Source organism: Onychostoma macrolepis, chromosome 14, assembly GCF_012432095.1.
Source record: "Onychostoma macrolepis isolate SWU-2019 chromosome 14, ASM1243209v1, whole genome shotgun sequence".
Classification (NCBI taxonomy): domain Eukaryota; kingdom Metazoa; phylum Chordata; class Actinopteri; order Cypriniformes; family Cyprinidae; genus Onychostoma; species Onychostoma macrolepis.
The window spans coordinates 23404810-23426184 of NC_081168.1; the positions used below are offsets into that span (position 1 = coordinate 23404810).

Genomic DNA, 21375 nt, shown 5'->3' on the forward strand with positions numbered 1-21375 from the left:
AAATTGCAGATGTTTTTTCAAAGACTGGGTGGGGTACTGTGGAAACGGAAGACGTGGAGACCTGCGAGGGTTTTATACAGAGCCTGAATTTCCTGAGCATTGCCCAGACTTTTTTTTGCCTTTTTTTTTTTTTTTTGGTCAACTGTTTATTTTCTCTTGAAATAGAGACTTCCCCCACAACCTTACGGGCCTGACTGTGGCATCTTCATTCTGATGGTCTAATTTTACTAATTAGATTGTGTAATTTCCAATAAATATTGCAAAACCATGAAGTGTTAATTTGATCTGGATTGTTTGGTAAATTGTCTGATCATGTGAATCTACGTATATTTTAAAAACAGAAGTGGTTACATTTACAAAAAAAAATCTGAATTGAATATCCAAATGGGCAAGGCAAAAAACTGTGGGCAATTAACATGTACAAGTCTGTTGTATTGACAAAACATTATAGTCCATTGATCTAGGCTGAATTTAAGTCACAAAAAATAGTGATATGATCTGAACAATATATATTTTCAAGGTGGTTCTTGTGAATGCAGTTTGCATGAATTATTGATGTTATAATATTAAGTATATTATTGAGAATTGTTTTAAGTAAAGAGATATGATAAAGATCATATTTCAATTTGCACACAGCTTTTATAGAATGCTCTCTATCCACTGGTGAAAACCGAAAATAAATATGCTGTCTATCCATAGGTGATGCTATTGCATCCAGCGGTGAAAACGGAAATTAGCGGTGAAACGGAAATGACGGAGAAAATGGAAATGACGTAGGCTGTCTATCCACTGGTGTCCAGCCACTGGTGTCTAGCCGGAGGTGAGTCTGCGGGGCTGCAGCTGGATGCTATTGTGCGCGGCAGGGAACTGAATGAATCATTCAAACTGATTCGCGAATCGATTCACTGGTCATGCCAACTGGTTTGATCAAGCCTTCGAACAGAATCGACTCAAAAGAATGAATCATTCGCGAACGGGCATCGCTCATTGCCCAGGAAAAAAGTAGACAGCGCGCTTGGAATAAATTAAAGGATTTTTAACTTGAATTGCATTAAGTCAAGTCAAGTCAAGTTGAGCTTTATTGTCATTCCGCTACATGCGAGGGCATACAGTGGAACGAAATGTCGTGCCTCACAGGACCACGGTGCTACATAAATACAGGCATACAACAATGGAGTAAGACAATATAAACCTATACACAACTATCCTACTGATAGATTTTGACTATAAATATACTATCTATAAAAAAGTACCTATACAAACTAAAAAATACAAACTATACAAACTATACGAATGCTTCAGATAAGTACTGTACATGTGCAAGGAGAAACATTGAGTTCAAGCAGCTGGCTGGGGAACAGTGCAGGATGATTTGTAGTGCATGAGCATGTAAACATACATATATTACGGAGTTCTTTTTGTGGATTTGTGTACACACAGCAGTGTGTGTGAAAAGTGATTAGTGCGCATAGAGGAGGAGAGTGTGCTACTACAGGTGGTTTGTACAGGCCCACTCACCTGTGTGTAGCACACTTGAATTGCACGTTACATGTTACAGGAGGTAGGGGGATTGTATGGGGGTTCAGAGAGGCGGGTGATTAGAGTTCAGGGCTCTCACAGCCTGGGGAAAAAGCTGTTGAGCAGTCTGGCAGAGCGGGCTCTGATGCTCCGGCACCGTCTTCCTGATGGTAGGAGCTGGAAGAGACTGTGGGAGGGTGTGTGGAGTCCTTCACGATACTATTGGCTTTGCTGGAGCATCGTGTGAGGAAAATATCCAGGATGGAGGGGAGAGGGGCACCGATGATCCTTGCAGCGGTGTTCACTGTCCGTTGTAGGGTCTTGCGGTCTGCTGCAGTACAGTTCCCGTACCAGACAGTGATGCAGCTGGTCAGCACACTCTCAATGGTGCCCCTGTAGAAAGTGGTGAGGATGGGTGGAGGGAGACTTGCTCTTTTCAGCCGGCGGAGGAAGTGTAGGCGCTGTTGTGCCTTCTTGGAGAGTGACATGGTGTTGGTGGTCCAGGTGAGATCCTCTGTGATGTGCACCCCCAGGAATTTAGTGCTGCTGACTCTCTCCACAGGCGAGCTGTCGATGGTCAGTGGGGGGTGATCACCGGAGTTTCTCCTGAAGTCCATCACAACCTCCTTTGTCTTACTCACATTGAGGGACAGGTTGTTAGTGCCACACCATTCAGCCAGCTGTGCCACTTCCTCTCTGTAGTGCGTTTCATCGTTGTTGCTGATGAGGCCTACCACTGTTGTGTCATCAGCGAACTTGATGATGTGGTTGGAGCTGGACTTGGCAGTGCAGTCGTGGGTCAGCAGCGTGAAGAGCAGTGGGCTGAGCACACAGCCTTGTGGGGCACCTGTGTTCAGTGTGGTAGTGCTCGAGGTGTTGTGGCCGACACGGACTGACTGAGGTCTTCCGGTTAGAAAGTCCAGGATCCAATTACAGAGGGAATTGTTAAGGCCCAGCAGGTTGAGTTTATTTATGAGCTGTTGTGGGATTATTGTGTTGAATGCTGAGCTGAAGTCAATGAACAGCATTCTAACGTAGGAGTCTTTATTTTCTAGGTGGGTAAGAGCCAGGTGGAGGGTGGAGGAAATTGCATCGTCCGTAGAGCGGTTCGGACGGTATGCAAACTGGAGCGGATCGAGTGTGTTGGGGAGGCTGGTTTTGATGTTGTGCATGACTAACCTCTCAAAGCACTTCATTATGATTGAGTCAGTGCTATGGGACGGTAGTCATTTAGACAGGACACAGGTGATTTCTTTGGTACCGGTATGATTGTTGTGGATTTGAGACATGTGGGGACGACTGCCTGGCTCAGCGAGGTGTTGAAGATATCTGTTAGGACATCTGTCAGCTGTGCAGCACAGTCTTTCAGTACACGGCCAGGTATGTTGTCGGGACCCGCAGCCTTGCGTGGGTTGATCCTAGATAGGGACTTCCTTACGTCGGCTGGAGACAGACAGAGCGCCTGGTCGTTGGGAGGTGTGGGCAGTTTTTGTGCAGGTGTGTCATTCAGCATTTCAAACCGTGAGTAAAAGTGGTTGAGTGTATCTGGGAGGGATGTGTCGTCATCACAGGCCTGTGGCGGGGGCTTGTAGTCTGTGATAGTCTGAATAGCTTGCCACAGGCTCCGTGTGTCACTGCTGTCTGTGAAGTGATTGTTGAGATTGTTATTAAGATAAAGTAACGAGAGGAGCGTCGCCCACAGTAACGAAGTAAAAGTACAGTTTTTTCACTAAAAATGTACTTGAGTAAGAGTAAAAGTAACCATTTTTAAATATACTCTAAAAGTATTAGTTACCCAAAATATTTACTCAAGTAAATGTAACGAATTAAATGTAACTCGTTACTACCCACCTCTGTGTGTGTGTGTGTGTGTGTGTGTGTGTGAGAAAGTCCACACACCTGTGGACTTTCTCTCTTTTGCTGTTGAGACGTGGAACTCATCATAGCTGTCAATCAATATCAAACACGCCCTTAAAGGAGAAGGGTGTGTGTTCTGCATTAGTCCAGGCTCCGCCCCTGACACTGACTCCTCCCCTGAGACTGAAATATTGATTGCAGTGAGAAACAGTGTGAAATAGATTTTCTGAGTGATACGGATGAGGAGAGGGAACATTATGCCTCCTGATTTCAGTAGGAAGTCGAGTGATTGCGCTCTCAGTGTCAGGAGGAGCTCAGGCTCTCTGCTTGCGTGTGTTTGTGTGTTGTGTGTGTGTCTGATTGTGTGAGTGCGTGTGATTGTGTCCAATTAATCCCCGCGGATGTTCCTAGAAGACCCAGGAAGAGACCTGAAGCGATCAGATATCCTGGACAAAACACACAAAAAACATGTGAACACACACACATACCTGTTTACCATCACAAACACTCTAATCATCTTCTCTGCTGTGCTCAGAATATTTAATTTCTTACATTTGTCTTTCTAATCACAGTAGCAGCATCCAGTTGTTTTTCTGTCTTTTTCTCATTTGCTTTGTTAATTCAGGGTTTCCAAGGTTCTTTCCAAGGTTTCATCCTCGTCTTCAAAACAATGGTTTTTACTTGCTATAGACTTTTTGTTGGCACTGTTTTCCGTGACGCTGCTTTGAAGCAGTATCTGTTACAAAAAGCAGCATGCAATAGCTGATTTGACTTAAACGGTGTTGGGTGTCGGTTTTAGGTGTTGTTGGTTTTTAGGTAGGTATTTTCACAGCAAAAAAAAAAAAAAAAAAAAAATTACTCAGTATCTGTCACGGGTGCGTGGTTGTAGAGAAAATATAAATGAAAGACAGGAGAACGAAACAGCATCAACTCACTTTTCCCATTTAATAACTTAAGATTGGACAGAGAAAAGGGGAAAACTGAGGACTTTTAAATGGTAGAGAACAAAAGGAGCAAACAACATAATACAAATCAGGTGGGGACAATGAAACGATAATTAACTAACGAGGAGGGGAACTAAACCAAATAAGGACAAACAGGAACTTCAGACGGGTAGACACGTGACAGTACCTCCCCCTCCCGGAAGGCGCGTCCCGCGCCGTAACAGTACCACCGGGGAGGGAGGGGGGGTGGGCGCCCTGGAAGCCGGTGCAGGACAGGGATACTGAGGAGGCATCCAGGGCGGAACAGGAGACACTTAGACACCATGGCGGGTCTGGGGATTTCGGCGGCCATGGCCGGTCAGGGGAGTCCGGAGGCCATGGCGGGTCAGGGGACTCGGGAGGCCATGGCGGATCCAGGGACTCGGGAGGCCATGGAGATTCTTGGGGGCGCTCTGGAAGCGCGGAGCTAGGGAGGCGCCTTCGTGGCGCAGGCACTGGGGGGCGCTCTGGAAGCGCGGATTCTTGGATGCGCTCTGGAAGCACGGACTCTTGGGGCACCTTCATTGCGCAGGCACTGGGGGTGCTCTGGAATTGCGGATTCTTGGATGCGCTCTGGCAGCGCGGAGCTAGGGAGGCGCCTTCGTGGCGCGGACTCTTGGGGGCGCTCTTGAAGCGAGGAGCTGGACGGAACCAGCGGAGACACAGGAGGGCTGGACGGGACCAGCGGAGGCACAGGAGGGCTGGACGGGACCAGCGGAGGTGCAGGAGGGCTGACCATACTCTTAGTCGTCGGGCTTGCCATATTCCGTTTTGGCGGCGGGCTTGCCATACTCTCTGTCGGCGGGAGTTCGTGGGCCGCGGACGGCGGCTGGTGAGGAGCAGTCGGGGATGATGGCTGACGAGGGGGAGCCGCGACTGACCGGTTGGTTCCGGCTCGGGCCTGGACGCTTCCCAGACACCGAAAAATGGCCTCTCTCCAAAACAATCCCGTGGTGTCTGGGAGGTCTACGGGATGGTGGAGAGTGGCTCCGAGCTGGAACATCTTAATAATGGTGGCGTCATCCATTTTCCTAAAACAACAACAAAAATAAAATCTGCCAGTGGGGTTGTTAAAGTTTTTATTTTCTAAACATTTATTTGAGAAGCAATATATGATAAGATATAAAGTCTTGTGGGACCCAAAAATTACAATTTGCTTTACAATTACAAGTTTATTTTTTGACCGTTCACTTAATTTAGATTTTTCAGAAAACAAGTTTTGCCTTTCAAGAACATGTATCATGATTTAAGAATGTTTAGATGTTTGTACTGTAAAGCAAGTCAAAAATACAGAGTAAGATCATTTTGCAGTGTTGTATTTTAAAACCAAACTGCACAGGTCTGCATTTCTGCAAACCCTGACATTTCCAGGTCAATAATCCTGACATTGTTGATTTATTTGTTCAGCAGTCACTGAGCTTTTAAGTGTTTGTTTGACCATGAAGCATTTCACCTCTGAACCAAAGCACCTAGATATGTTTCCACAAGCACACACTGGTCACTCTTTCTGATTAAAGTCCTTGGACTCAATTGCAAATGTTAACCATTCAGTTTTTATTTAGGTTACAGGAGTAAGTGTTTGAACTTGGTGGGTTTTGTGGTTGAGAATAAAAAATAGGGTTGTATTTGATGGATAGATTTTCTGTCTGTTTTCACTACCCAGAGCGTCTTCAGACCGTCGCTTCCAGCTAAAATACAAGTCCATAATCCATAATAATGCTTCCTCCAGTGAAGTTGTCTTGTCTGAATCAGGAGAGAAATAGGTACAGATCAAGCACTGTTTAAAAGCTAAAATAGTTCAAAACATATATGATGGTGGATTCTAATGTGAGAGGACAACAGGGAATGGCCTTAATCACTGGAGAAAGCATTATTATAGATTATGGATTTATATTTTCGCCAGAAGCAATGGTAGTTAAAATGCCTTAATGATGGATGTGTTTCTCACAAAAACACAGCTTATCACTTCACACATTGTTAATTGATGGACTGGAGTGATGTGGATTACTTGCGAATTGCTGTGATGTTTTTATCAGCTGTTTGGACTCTCATTCACTGCACCCATTCACTGCAGAGGATCCATTAGTGAGCAAGTGAAGCAATGCTACATTTGTCCAAATCTGTTCCCATGAAGAAACAGACTCATCTACATCTTGTATGGTTTGAGGGTACATTTTCAGCAAATTTTCATTTTTTGAGTGAATTTTAACATTCTTTTAACATAATACAACCAGTTCATTTCAATGACAAACCACTTCTGAAGATGTTCAGAATGTGATTTCCTCTTTTGCGTACAATAACAGTGACTGTCAAGTAAGATTTTCAACGAAAATCTTTTTTTTTGGACAAGAGCAGCTCATACATTTTTTTGTTGCATCTCCTTTTGTGTTCCACAGAAGAAAGAAAGTCATTCGGATGAGTAAATGTTCATCAAGCACATACTTGTGTCTAGTGTTTCAAGCCACACTAGTGTCTATGTAGTGTTTCAAGCTCTCATTTGAGCGTGTGCGTGTGTGCGTGTCACTGGGTGTGTTTTGAGGTTAAAACTCTGCTCCCCACTTGTTGCTGAAGTTGCGCGTCTCAGTTTCAAGAAGCCCTTGTCTTCACCAGATGCGGAACACGAGCTCTCCCGATGTCTGACGAAGGCGAGGGGTTCCGTGCCTCCTCTTCCTCCCCCTCCCCGCTCTCCTCCACCACCTCTCCCGCTCCTGCCGGTCAGACTCGTCTCCCTCAGCCGCCGAGACCCCTGAAGCGGCGGGCATCTGCGCCACTTCCACGCACCGACTCGCGACCCAGAGACGCCTTTCCCCGCGATCCGCTGGACTTGATCGGGCGCTCGCCGGCGCGTCTAGGGCGATGCTGCGCCGCGTCTCCGGTGCGCGACGGTCTCCAGAACCGCGGACAGCGACGGCGCTCGCCACAAAGAGCCGATCATGAGACGCGCAGCCCGGAGGAGTTGATCGAGACCCCGCACATCTGCGCTCCACCGGACACGTGAGTCCAACCTTCAGATCTTATAACGGGATCTCTGTGAAATGTTTGAATAACCCTAAAACTGTGCTTCGTGTGGTAACGTAACCTATCATTCCGTTAACTTGGTTATTCAAGTCAAAATGTAGTATGGCCTAATTAATATCCAAAGTAATTTTTAAGAATAGAATGAAGTAAAAATGGGTCTTTAGTGTAAGAACGGCATATTTTCACTTTACCGTGAATTTAGATATAGATTTATATAGGTTTATTCTGTAATTTGCTCTTCTGTCTTTATTTATTTAGGCTATTATTATTTATTAATCATTTAGGCTAGTTTTGAATTCAAGTTATCCTATAATAATAATAACAATAATAATAATAATAAATAGTTGTCTATTAATTTATAATGTATCTTTAATGTTATTAATGTATTTAAATGTATTTAAAGTTGCTTCTTGAGGTTTTTGGTCATTAGCACCTCAGTTTTTATCGTGTGAGTGGCGTTTTGAAGCACAAAGATGCGGCGCACGTTTTAGCCCATTTTTTATTTTAAGTTTTATTATTTGATTGTAGTAGGCCTATCTATTATCTGGCTGACAATTTTTGGTAGAATCAGTGATCTGATTTTTATTTTATTTTTTTAAGGTATTATGACAGAAGAATAGTTTCTTGATTGACGTTCTCCAGTGTGATGCGCATGCGCTGATCGCTTTTCCGTTGAGTTGGTGCGAGAAACAGGCAGTGCCACGTTAAGCCCTTGCGGGGCCCTGGGCTAACGCAGCTTTGGGGGCCCCCTTAACCAAAATCAAACCCCCCCAATCAAAAGAATTACCTCGGGTCCCCCTAGTGTTCGGGGCCCCGGGCTGCAGCCCATGTTAGCTGCATTAGGATAACACGGCCCTGGAAACATGGCCAAATCACCACAATAAGTCTTTAAATGTTGATATCTGACAACTTTCCATTTATTATATTGATTTATAGCTGATAATTGCCTGGAAGTGTGTGCAAGTTGAAAGAAATGGAGGTATGAGAAAAGTGTTTGTAGTTTTGATTCTGGTCTCAAGACGCTGCCAGCAGCCTGAGGTGAAAACAACATAATAACCTGCCAAAATATTCCAGACAAGCCGTCTGTGTCATCATCCGATCCGCTCCAGTGGTAATGATACTGCAGGCAGAATCAGATCTTCATTAATCTCCACGTCAATCTCCATATGAGACTTGACTTGAACATGGCTGGAGCTACAGTATTTTCCAAAAGCATTTTCAGGGTTCACACAAATATAACGATTCTGTCATCATCTGTTCACCATTATGTCCGTCTGAAGCTGTCAATGTCTTCCTTGAAACACAAAAGTAGAAACTGATGAATGTTTATTCTGAGTTTTCTTCATACAGAAACCAAGTTTTTAATGCTCCTAAAAGTACCATTACAGTAGTTCATGCGACTTGTTTGCAAGTCTTCTGAAGCAATAACAAATATTTGTGTGAGAAACAGACCAAAATTTTAGGATTTTTTGTGTCATGTTTGGAGCTTGACATTCCCTGGTCACCATGCATTTTCATTATATAGAAAATATTTATGACCCTTGAGCACAAAACCAGTCTTAAGTAGCACAGGTGTAGCAATAGCCAAAAATATATTGTATGGGTCAAAATGATCGATTTTTCTTTTATGCCAAAAATCATTAGGATATTAAGTAAAGATCATGTTCCATGAAGATATTTTTAAAATTTCCTACCTTAAATAGATCAAAACTTAATTATTGATTAGTAATATGCATTGGACAACTTTAAAGGCGATTTTCTCAATATTTAGACTTTTTTGCAGACTCTTAAGATTTTCAAATAATTGTATTTCAGCCAAATATTGTCCTATCCTAACAAACCATACATCAATGGAAAGCTTATTTATTCATCTTTTTTTCAAATAAAAAATTACATTTATGACTGCTGTTGAGGTCCATTTTGTGTGGACATTCAGGATATCTTATTTTGTGTTTCATGGAAGGAAGAAACTCATGGGTTTGAAGCAACAAGAGGGTGTTTTTTGTTTGTTTGTTTGTTTGTTTGTTTTGGGGTGAATTACTATTTACATATGTAGCTTTCATATTCAACATGGAAGTAAATCGCATGACCAAACATAATCTAAAAATCAAAAAATCTAAAATCAAAAAATCCAAAAATAAATAATAAATAAATAAATGAATAAATAAATAATCAGTAATTTAATAAATAGAATAAATAGGTGTGGATCTGTTTGGGAGAACAATGCCAGACTGAATCAGTTTTTATTCTGCTAAAAAATAGTGAAAAAAAATTAAATAAAAAAAATTAACAAATAATAATTACAAGTAGAAATTAATAATAATATACATTATAATATTTATTATTTTATATAGTAAAATATAAATACTATACATTATTATTATTATTATTATTATATCAGAACTAAATAACATAAGAAGAATGAAAGTGAAAGAGTATTTTCCTCACTTTTGTTTATTCAGAGTGTTACAAAATATTGTTGACATTCATTAAAAAATACTCACACTATTTTATGTGAAACTTAGCCAGGAGAAGATCATGCATTTACTTTGATAAATGCTCACTCATTTAATGGCTCCGCCCCACGTTTCAGATTGGCTTGAATAAGCCACGCCCAACTACAAAACCCTTTCTGATCCATAAAACCATGATGGAAGAAAATTACAGAAGGAGTATTGCTAAAAATAGTTCAGTCTATCACTAAATGGACTATATAATCAGATATTTATGTATGTTTGTGTGGTATTTTTGTGCTTAGAGTACAGTAAATTTAGATTAGCAAGTCAAATTGAATTAGATTGGTTGTGAGTAGTGTCTCATGTGCTTCACATGAGAAGTGCACTATGTAGGGTGACATATTAGTCAGGATGCTGCCTCAGAATCGAGCTTCTTATGTGTTTTTGTGTTATAGTAAATAGGATCTGGTCACCTCAAGTGTATTTTAGAATTGTTATATTGTAGTTTATTTTTTTATTTATTTAATTTTAAATTGAGTTAAATTTTGATTAGCTTTGTTATGTGCTTTTGTCATTTGATTGCTAGGGTGCTTGATAGTTGTTTTCTTCTTGTCTGGAATGAAAACAGTAACTTCATGGTCACAGCTTCCTGTTCCTCATTTTTTTGTTTATTTTCCTCCCAGTTTAAAATATCAACAGTAGCTCCGTCATTTCAAAGCGTTTGTAAAGAGGGTCATCACTTCTTTTATCTCGCTCTTTCCGCTCTGTTTCATCTGTCTCACTCCTCTGGCTTGTAGTCTTCCTCTCTCATTGTGATTCCAGCTGCTCCTTTCATTCTTTGTGCTGATGAAGAGCAAAAAAATCCATTTCTATGCTGATGCTAGTACAAGAGAGAGATGAGAGGTGATCTACAGTACAGTAGGATGAAAGGACAGACCAAGTTTGCATATTATTCCTTCTCTGTGCGAGAGTGTGTCCATCAGCTCCATATGTTCTTCATATGGATGGACTCATAATTCAATCCCTGTTTAAATTTCACTCATGTTAATCTTAAACTGCCAGATCAGACTCAAGCATATAATATAGTCATTAAAATGACTGGGTGAAATTTTTCTGGATGTTAAATATTTCCTCCTGTGCCAGTTTGATGTTCACTGTAAGTCATTTGGTTTTAAAACAGTAACAGGTCAGTGGAGTGAGTTTGGACATTATTTGGCATTATGCATCGCATTGCATTGCATCACATCTGTGTAGAAATACCTACTGTATCTAGAGACCAGAATATCATATAGACTTGGAGTTGGGCTCTGGAGTCAGTAAATCACCACCTAGCAACCACCCAGAACACCCTAGCAACAAAGTGACACAAGGTCATTTTTTTGACATTGGTTTATAGAATGAATCATGTATTGCATGGACAACATAAAAGTTAAACAGTGCTTACATTTTCCTCAGAAAAAGTAAATATTTTGTTATTTATGCAACTCCGTTTTGTGCTAGAGCTGGTGCCACTGATATCGGTCACATTTAATCAGACACAGACTTTATGCAAACACATGCAGTTTGTGCACCTGTAAGGGTGTGTGTGAAAGAGACAGACGTATCTTGATGACCTCACACACACACACACTGTGCTCAGCAGGGATCTTTCTCTCTCTCCCCTTTATGTCCCTCAGGGAAGTCCACACTGTTTGAGTGGCTTCCATTTTCAGCTGCTCTTGTGTGTGTTTGATGTGTCAGAGCGCTGTGTTATCTTCTTTCTGGTGTCTCTTTATCACATCACTCTTTTATTCGTCTCTGAGGAGCAGAGTATCAGGCGACCGCTGGCCCACCTGACTGACTAAACATCACTGCAAACCTACTCTACACTTTGACTTTTTCTGAAGAAATTGTGGGTGGTTGCCAAGCTGTTGCTAGAGTATTGCTAGTTAGTTTCCAGGGCGTTGCTAAGGGATTCTCAGGTGGTTGCTAGTGTGTTTGGGGTGGTTACTAGGGCATTTGCTGGGACACTCTTAGGTGGTTGTTAGGGTGTTGCTAGGGCATTCTTAGGTGGTTGTTAGGGTGTTGCTAGGGCATTCCTAAGTGATTGCTAGGGTGTTCGGGGTGGTTACTAGGGTGCTGTTGGGACATTCTTCAAGTCAAGTCAAGTCAAGTCAAGTTGAGCTTTATTGTCATTCCGCTACATGTGGGGGCATACAGTGGAATGAAATGTCGTGCCTCACAGGACCACAGTGCTACTTAAATACAGGCATACAGCAATGAAGTAAAACAATATAACCCTATACACAACTATCCTACTGATAGATTTTGACTATAAATATACAATATATATTAAAAAAATTGTTTTACCTATACATAAACTAAAAAATACAAACTATACAACCTATACGAGTGCTTCAGATAAATACTGTACATGTGCGAAGAGAAACATTGTGAGTCAGCAGCTGGCTGGGGAACAGTGCAGGATGATTTGAAGTGCATGAGCATGTAAACATACATATATTAAAACATAAAGAGTCTTTTTGTGGGATTTGTATACACACAGCGGTGTGTGTGAAAAGTGATTAGTGCGCATAGAGGAGGAGAGTGTGCTACTACAGGTGGTTTGTACAGGCCCACTCACCTGCGTGTAGCACACTTCGATTGCACAAAAAAGAAGTTCCATAAGTTTCAGATGGTCCATGTTTCAGGAGTTAGGGGGTTTGTATGGGGGTTCAGAGAGGGTCGGGGTGATTTGAGTTCAGGGCTCTCACAGCTTGGGGGAAAAAGCTGTTGAGCAGTCTGGCAGAGTGGGCTCTGATGCTCCGGTACCGTCTTCCTGATGGTAGAAGCTGGAAGAGACTGTGGGAGGGGTGTGTGGAGTCCTTCACGATACTGTTGGCTTTGCTGGAGCATCGTGTAAGGAAAATGTCCAGGATGGAGGGGAGAGGGGCACCGATGATCTTTGCAGCTGTGTTCACTGTCCGCTGGAGGGTCTTGCGGTCTGTTGCTGTACAGTTCCCGTACCTGACAGTGATGCAGCTGGTCAGCACACTCTCAATGGTGCCCCTGTAGAAAGTGGTGAGGATGGGTGGAGGGAGACTTGCTCTTTTCAGCCGGCGGAGGAAGTGTAGGCGCTGTTGTGCCTTCTTGGAGAGTGACATGGTGTTGGTGGTCCAGGTGAGATCCTCTGTGATGTGCACCCCCAGGAATTTAGTGCTGCTGACTCTCTCCACAGTCGAGCTATCGATGGTCAGTGGGGGGTGATCACCGGAGTTTCTTCTGAAGTCCATCACAACCTCCTTTGTCTTACTCACATTGAGGGACAGGTTGTTAGTGCCACACCATTTCGCCAGCTGTGCCACTTCCTCTCTGTAGTGCGTTTCATCGTTGTTGCTGATGAGACCTACCACTGTTGTGTCATCAGCGAACTTGATGATGTGGTTGGAGCTGGACTTGGCAGTGCAGTCGTGGGTCAGCAGCGTGAAGAGCAGTGGGCTGAGCACACAGCCTTGTGGGGCACCTGTGCTCAGTGTGGTAGTGCTCGAGGTGTTGTGGCCGACACGGACTGACTGAGGTCTTCCGGTTAGAAAGTCCAGAATCCAATTGCAGAGGGAATTGTTAAGGCCCAGCAGGTTTAGTTTATTTATGAGCTGTTGTGGAATTATTGTGTTGAATGCTGAGCTGAAGTCAATGAACAGCATTCTAACATAAGAGTCTTTGTTTTCTAGGTGGGTAAGAGCCAGGTGGAGGGTGGAGGAAATTGCATCGTCCGTAGAGCGGTTTGGACGGTATGCAAACTGGAGCGGATAAAGTATGTTGGGGAGGCTGGTTTTGATGTTGTGCATGACTAACCTCTCAAAGCACTTCATGATTGGAGTCAGTGCTATGGGACGGTAGTCATTTAGACAGGACACAGGTGATTTCTTTGGTACCGGTATGATTGTTGTGGATTTGAGACATGTGGGGACGACTGCCTGGCTCAGCGAGGTGTTGAAGATATCTGTTAGGACATCTGTCAGCTGTGCAGCACAGTCTTTCAGTACACGGCCAGGTATGTTTTCGGGACCCGCAGCCTTGTGTGGGTTGATCCTAGATAGGGTCTTCCTTACGTCGGCTGGAGACAGACAGAGCACCTGGTCGTTGGGAGGTGTGGGCAGTTTTTGTGCAGGTGTGTCATTCTGCATTTCAAACCGTGAATAAAAGTGGTTGAGTGTATCTGGGAGGGATATGTCATCATCACAGGCCTGTGGGGTGGGGTGGGGGCTTGAAGTCTGTGATGGTCTGAATGGCTTGCCACAGACTCCGTGTGTCTCTGCTGTCTGTGAAGTGATTGTTTATTTTTTGAGCATATGACCGTTTTGCATTTTTGATGCTGCGGGACAGATTGGCTCTTGCTGTTTTGAGGGCTGCTTTATCTCCTGATCTGAAAGCTTCATCTCTGGTCTTTAGCAGCCCACGAACCTCTGCTGTCATCCATGGCTTCTGGTTGGCGCGTGTGGTGATGGTCTTGGTGACTGTCACATCATCAGTGCACATTTTGATGTAGGCAGTCACAGTTTAAGTGTACTCCTGTAGGTCTGTGTGGTTGTTGTAGGTGGCCGCCTCTTTAAACATGTTCCAGTCTGTGTCCTGGAAGCAGTCCTGCAGTGCTAAGGTAGCATTTTCTGGCCATACCGTGATCTGCTTTAGAACCGGTTTGGCAAGTTTGAGAAGTGGTCTGTATGCTGGGATTAGCATAACAGAGATGTGGTCCGAGTACCCGAGCTGGGGGCGGGGTTCGGCTTTGTAAGCGTTCTTTTCTGTTGTGTAAACAAAGTCCAGTGTGTTATTTCCCCTTGTTGCAAAGTTCACATGTTGGTAGAACTTTGGCAAAACTGTCTTTAAGTTTGCGTGGTTGAAGTCACCGGCTATGATGAAAAAGCCGTCAGGGTTATTTGTTTGTTGTTCGCTGATGGCGCTGTACAGTTCACGAAGCACGTCCTTAGCGTTTGCACATGGGGGAATGTAAACCGCGACAATAACAATGGCCGTGAACTCCCGCGGCAGATAGAACGGTCGACACTTCACAAACATAAACTCCACCAGTGATGAACAGTATTTTGTCACTTCCACAGCATTGTTACACCATTTTTTTGTTGACGTACATACACAAGCCACCCCAGTCTTACCAGACAGTGATGAATCTCTGTCCGCTCGGTAGCAGATTAGCCCGTGCAGCTGAATGGCGGAGTCCGGGATGTTGTCGTTTTGCCATGTTTCAGTGAAAACAGACACACAACAATCCCTTGCCTCATGCTGTGTAGACCGACTGAGTTGAATTAAGTCCAATTTGTTTTCCGGAAAGCGAACGTTTGACAGCATGAGTGTTGGAAGAGCCGGTCTTGTGGGGTTAGCCCTTAGCCTGGCTCGTATATCTCCGCGCTTCTGTCCTCTCTCACATCGCTTGCGACGCCGCCTTGTGCGGGTAGCGTCAGTAGGCGAGGCCGCGGTCTCGAGGTCCGGCTCCAGCAGTAAACAAAGGCCTCGTAGCTTCTCAGTAGCTGCCGGCGAGAGTTTGTGTTTGTATATGTTGTCGACATCCAAAAGGCTTTGGCGATCAGAAATGTATCCCGGAGTGATCTCCCGATGAATTAGCGGTAAACTGACATTGTTTGGAGACGAACAGACAACATTAAAAGACATAAAAGCACCGTCTTTGGGACCCGGAGAAGCCGCTGCGTCTGAGCGCGCCGCCATCTTGGTTTATCTATATCTTATATTCTTATGTGATTGTTAGGGCATTTTTAGGTGGTTGTTAGAGTGTTGCTAGGGCATTCTTAAGTGGTGGTTGGGGTGTTGCTAGGGCATTTTTAGGTGTTGTTAGGGTGTTGCTAGGGTATTCTTAGTGGTTGTTATAGTGTTGCTAGGGCATTCTTAGGTGTTGTTAGGGTGTTGCTAGGGTAATCTTAAGTGATTTCTAGGGTGTTCAGGGCGGTTACTAGGGCATTGCTGGGACACACTTAGGTGGTTGTTAGACTGTTGCTAGTGCATTCTTATGTGATTTTAGGGTGTTCAGGGTGGTTGCCAGGATGTTGCAAGGGAATTCCTACTGTAAGTGGTTGCTAGAGTATTTAGGGTGGTTGCAAGGACATTATTTTTAAGTGGCTGCTAAGGCGGTCGGGGTGGTTGCTAGGTGTATTCTTCCTGTCTGGTCTTCAGTAGTCCTGCATCCTCACGTCTCTGTGATCTTCTGGTCTGTAAATGTGTCTTAAGGTCTTTCAATGTACGTCTGTTGGATTTTCTCTCCTGTGTTCTGCTCCAGCAGGTGAAAATGGTGCGTCTGATCACTTAGTGAAGCACCAGCACACTCTCCTCAACATCACATGATGCACACACTGTACTTTCATACTTAGCGTTAGAGGTCTGATCACATCATGAATATAAATATGAGCAACAGCAATAGTTATGGCTTGACTTAACAAACAGCACTAATGAAAAACAAAACATATGCTGCATTGATGTGTCTAGCAGGAAAACTTTGGATTCTCTCTCTGGGGTTGTTTGTGTGTGTGTAAAAGCTGAGAGAATTTTTGTTTTATAGCAGGTTGTGACTCTCGTGATTTGCTGCAGTATGAAACATCTAGCTCACAGAGAGTTTGACAGCATTTGGAAATCAAATGTTCAGAGCAGCACAGCATGTACCAGAAAACATATTGATCTGCTCACTGCACATGTATGTTTTGTGTGTGTGTGTGTCTGTGTGTATTTATGTTTCTATGCTGTTTAAGCAGTTTGTGTGTGTAAAACTAGTTGCTTCTGACTAAATAGATTTTATCCTGAGGCATACGTGTGCAATTTTAGACAAGACTGTGATCAAGAGGGATAAAATTGATATGATTTTGCAAACAAGTACAGCATTTGCATCCTGCAATCATCATGTCATTTTTAAAGTGTGAAATATCCACCCTCTTATGATAGAAAAGTGGACTCTTATCACACAGACTCTTATCTGGAAAGGACAAAAACTGAAAATGTGTGTGTTGAAATTGTGGCAATTTCTTAGCTTTTGCTCACACTGTTGAACGTCACGTGTCTGTCTGTGTGCGATCCATTGAAAGCGCTGCAGCCCCGAGCTAATCTCTGATGTCATTGATTATTGGGCCAATCAGAGTTCAGACAGTCTCATGTTGCGTGAAAAGCCAATTTAGCAGTTTCTAAAAGGAGAGCTGTGATTGGCCATTTTAGGCCATCAGTCTATTAACAAACAGTTATGGATTGAATCTCGTGCTGTGCAGTGAGCAGACCAGATTAGACTAGTTGAATTAAACACACTCATTTAAGCTATTTAGCAGCAACCTTTTACAGCTAGTTTGTGACGTTTTCTTGATGTTGTTAAAATCAATGTTATTTTAGTATAATTATGAACATAGTATTTATTAATATTTTGAGGTTTTATTAATTGTTTTAAATATTATTATTATTATTATTATTATTTAAATATGTCTATATAGTATTTATAGATTTTTATTTCAGTTTTAATTTGAGTAATTTTAGTACTTCAACTTAAACTAAATGAAAATTAGAAAGTTTACCTTAGCAATGAACTGAAATATTGTTTTACTTCTGTTAAAGGGTTAGTTCACCCAAAAATGAAAATTCTGTCATTAATTACTCACCCTCATGTCATTCCAAACCCGTAAGACCTTCGTTCATCTTCGAAACACAAATTAAGATATTTTTGATGAAATCCGAGAGCTTTCTGACCCTCTATAGACAGCAACGCAACTGACACATTCAAGGCCCAGAAAGGTATTAAGTACATCGTTAAAATAGTCCATGTGACATCAGTGGTTTAAGCGCAATGTTATGAAGCTACGAGAATACTTTTTGTTCACAAAGAAAACAAAAATAACTTGATTCAACAATTCCTCTCCAAGACTGATTTTTTTTTTTTTGTTTTCTCTCAGGTCAGAGGTCATGCATCGCAGGCACACCACCCTGCGAGAGAAGGGCCGTCGGCAGGCCATCCGAGGCCCTGCCTACATGTTCAACGAACGCGGCTCCAGCCTCACGGCGGAGGAAGAGCGTTTCCTTGATGCAGCAGAGTACGGCAACATTCCTGTCGTCCGCAAGATGCTGGAAGAGTCCAAAACGCTCAACTTCAACTGCGTGGACTACATGGGGCAAAACTCGCTGCAGTTAGCTGTCGGCAACGAGCACCTGGAGGTCACAGAGCTCTTGCTAAAGAAGGATGGGTTGGCACGTGTTGGCGACGCACTTCTTTTGGCGATCAGCAAAGGTTACGTGCGAATCGTGGAGGCCATTTTGGCTCATCCGGCATTCGCGGGCGGTTTGAGACTGACTTTGAGTCCGCTGGAGCAGGAACTGAGGGACGATGACTTCTATGCCTACGACGAGGACGGGACGCGGTTTTCGCACGACGTGACGCCGGTGATTCTGGCCGCGCACTGTCAGGAGTACGAGATCGTACACATCCTGCTGATGAAGGGCGCCAGGATCGAGCGGCCGCATGACTACTTCTGCAAGTGCTACGAGTGCACGGAGAAACAGAGACGCGACTCATTCAGTCACTCCAGATCGCGCATGAATGCGTACAAAGGACTCGCTAGCGCCGCCTACCTGTCGCTGTCCAGCGAAGATCCTGTACTGACCGCACTAGAGCTCAGCAATGAACTCGCACGACTCGCCAACATAGAGACGGAGTTTAAGGTAAGAAACACATTGTTTCAAAGCACCTTTACAAGAAAAACATCAAATGATGTTAATGTTTATAATATCTTAATATCTTCATGCCTTAGAGTCGCATTTAGCAGATTAGACCGGGACGATAAAATATTTTATATTTTGTAATTATAGAAGCAGTCAAGCAGTTGATATTTATTATATAGTACATATTTCCCTATACATATATACTGTATTTATGCAGAAAAAGTACAAGACATACTTGTACATCTAATTCATATAAAAAGCTGGGTGATAACATAGTTACATTTTACAACAAAATAATAAAAATGATGGTCACTGCAAAAAATATTTTCTTAAGTATTTGTGTCTTGTTTTCCATCACAAATACAGTATATACAAATTCTTAAATCAAGATACATTTACTTGAGAATCAAAATTACATAAGGTATTAAGTCTTGATTTCTGAAAAAATGTATCAGAAAGAAATGAGTTTGTGCTTAAAAAAATCTGTAAGTGGGTTTAGAAAAATAAACTTAATTCAAAGGGAAAACAATATTCTTTTTCTGACCCCAATAGCAGATTTTTTTTTTCTTGTTTTAAGTTTATTTATGCATTTTAATGTAATGTAAAGTAAATGTATCTTGATTTAATTTGATTTGATTTAATTCGATTTTTTTTCTTTCTTATTTGTAATTGCTGTTAGTGATTCCGTCCTACTCTTGGAAGCAATAAACTCCACACAGGGTTTCCTGTAATTGTGCATTAGATCTGCACATGGTCGGGAGGAATTTAGCACCAAAGTGGTTTCATTTTAGCAGTTTTCTTGAAATATCTGGTGTGAATTGCTCTCTTAAGGTGATATCACAGCATCTCAGTGGGTTTGAGGTCAGGACTCTGATTGCTTCACTCCAGAAGGTCTGTTTTCTTCTGTTAAAGGGCTCATATGATGCTATTTTCAAAGATCATTATTTTAAAGTAAATAAATCTTAATGCAGATGACCAAACCGATTGATCGGAAACAACGTGCATTACTCTACATGTCACCATTTAAACAGTCAATAGAAAATACTAAAACATGCTCACAGTTTCTGATTCAGAAGCACCAGATTGTCCTATAGCACAGTTGGAATTGCCCTATTTTTTACAAACAGCCTTTGTGCACTGCTGCCTTGTACTCTCTCAGGTTCAGGAAATTGTCCTCTCTAAAATGAGCTGCACACACTCAAACATTTGGGCTGCACTGTTCTGGAACAGTGTTGTAAATAAATCTTAACCACTGTTTCCTAATTGTATTCACTTTTTGGAAGGTCAAATAAACTGCTTTTGCTTTCGCATAGAAACACACAGAGTCTCCACAACATGGCAGCAACAGCACCACTACCTTACCTGAAACCATGCCTTCATCCTTTACGTATTTGGGCGGCATTATGTAAATATTCCCACATAGTGACCTATACTGTTGGTGAGGGAGGATTCAATCGAGGTGTTTTCTGTGAGTTTCGGTCAGCCTTCTTTTTTAGATTTAAAAAAAAAAATCCTTTTGTGGGAGACTTTGAGCTTTGTAACTTTGCAGATCTTATACATGCACAAGCAGATACATAACACTAAAGATAAAGGAAAACATGAAAATGTTGTTGATTTAGTCTGTGTTTTGGGTTGTTGTCCAATTTCTTTTGAGCGTCAGTTGGTGGTCAGATAATGTCGACTCTCATTACAATAGTGTATTGATAAACCTTAAAATTAATTTTCTGTTGAAGATAGCAAGATGTGCAGGACCTGAGGCACTATGTGTGTTTTTCACAACATGTTGTGTGGTGTTTTGAGATTTTTTGTTGGAGGCATGTTTCACGTTACACATTGCATCTGGTGAATATTCAAAATTAGTGAGAGTTTTTTTATAAGGTATGACAACATCTCTAACACACCTAAATAAGATTTGAATATTGGCTTAATGTAAACAGGTTTACACTCTTTGGGTGAATTAAGATATGTCAAGATCGCAAAAGTAATATCTATAAACATAGCAGCTATAAACATAATATAAGTACCATTTATTATATTTTAATATTTGTTTTCTTGTATTTTTAAGTTCTATTTTTATATATTTTACATATATTATATATATAAATGTATATTACATTCTAATAAATATTTATATTACATTATACATATACTATTATTATTATTATATACTTTTAAAAGTACTTTAAGTTTTATATTTTTGTACTTATTTTTGAATGTTATTTTAAATATATTTAAATCTATATTTGCAAATAGAAAAAGACCTTTAAGACTTTTAAGATTTTGTTTGTTTGTTTGTTTGTTTGTTTTTTTAATTTGGCCTTTTTTACAAATAGTGAAAACCATCTTGTCACAATGATTTATGTTTTAATAAACAAAATTCAGTGCAAAAAATACTACCCTTATAAAGATTTTAAAAGTAAAATAACATATCACCATTTTTATTAAACTAAAGAGATTTTGGGAAGAAACAAAGTGCTTAACTGATTAAATATATTAACATATTGCTGCAATCAAAAAAAAAAAATCTTAATGAGACTAATTTTCTTCATCCAAAATATTTTTTCTTCCTTTATACTTACTACTGTAGTTGAACATATTGACAGGTTTTGTGTACTTCACATTTAGACTCATTGGAGCAAATACAATACATACAGATCTGCGTATAAAGTCATTTGGTGTAATGTAAGGAAAGACAACAAAAACACTCAACATAAATAATGAGAATATTTCACAAGCACGTCTCATCTTCCCAAACTACATTAGAGCAGCAGCAACACTGAATCTTCCGGCAATACAATCAACTTTCACTGTATGAGAGCAATGAATAACAGCGTGTGAGAAATGGAGCAGGA

The 21375-nt window shown here is 41.7% G+C and overlaps 1 protein-coding gene across 1 annotated transcript in view; it reads left to right on the forward strand.

The window, feature by feature from the left end:
- The window catches only part of trpc7b (transient receptor potential cation channel, subfamily C, member 7b), a 77189-nt gene that overhangs the window by 1248 nt on the left and 54566 nt on the right, over positions 1 to 21375 (forward strand). Inside the window, exons 3-5 of the mRNA XM_058797029.1 lie at positions 700 to 820; positions 6969 to 7352; positions 17761 to 18523. Of these exons, the coding sequence (XP_058653012.1) occupies positions 6991 to 7352; positions 17761 to 18523 (1125 nt within the window). The 5' untranslated portion in view covers positions 700 to 820; positions 6969 to 6990. The remainder of the gene's footprint in view (positions 1 to 699; positions 821 to 6968; positions 7353 to 17760; positions 18524 to 21375) is intronic.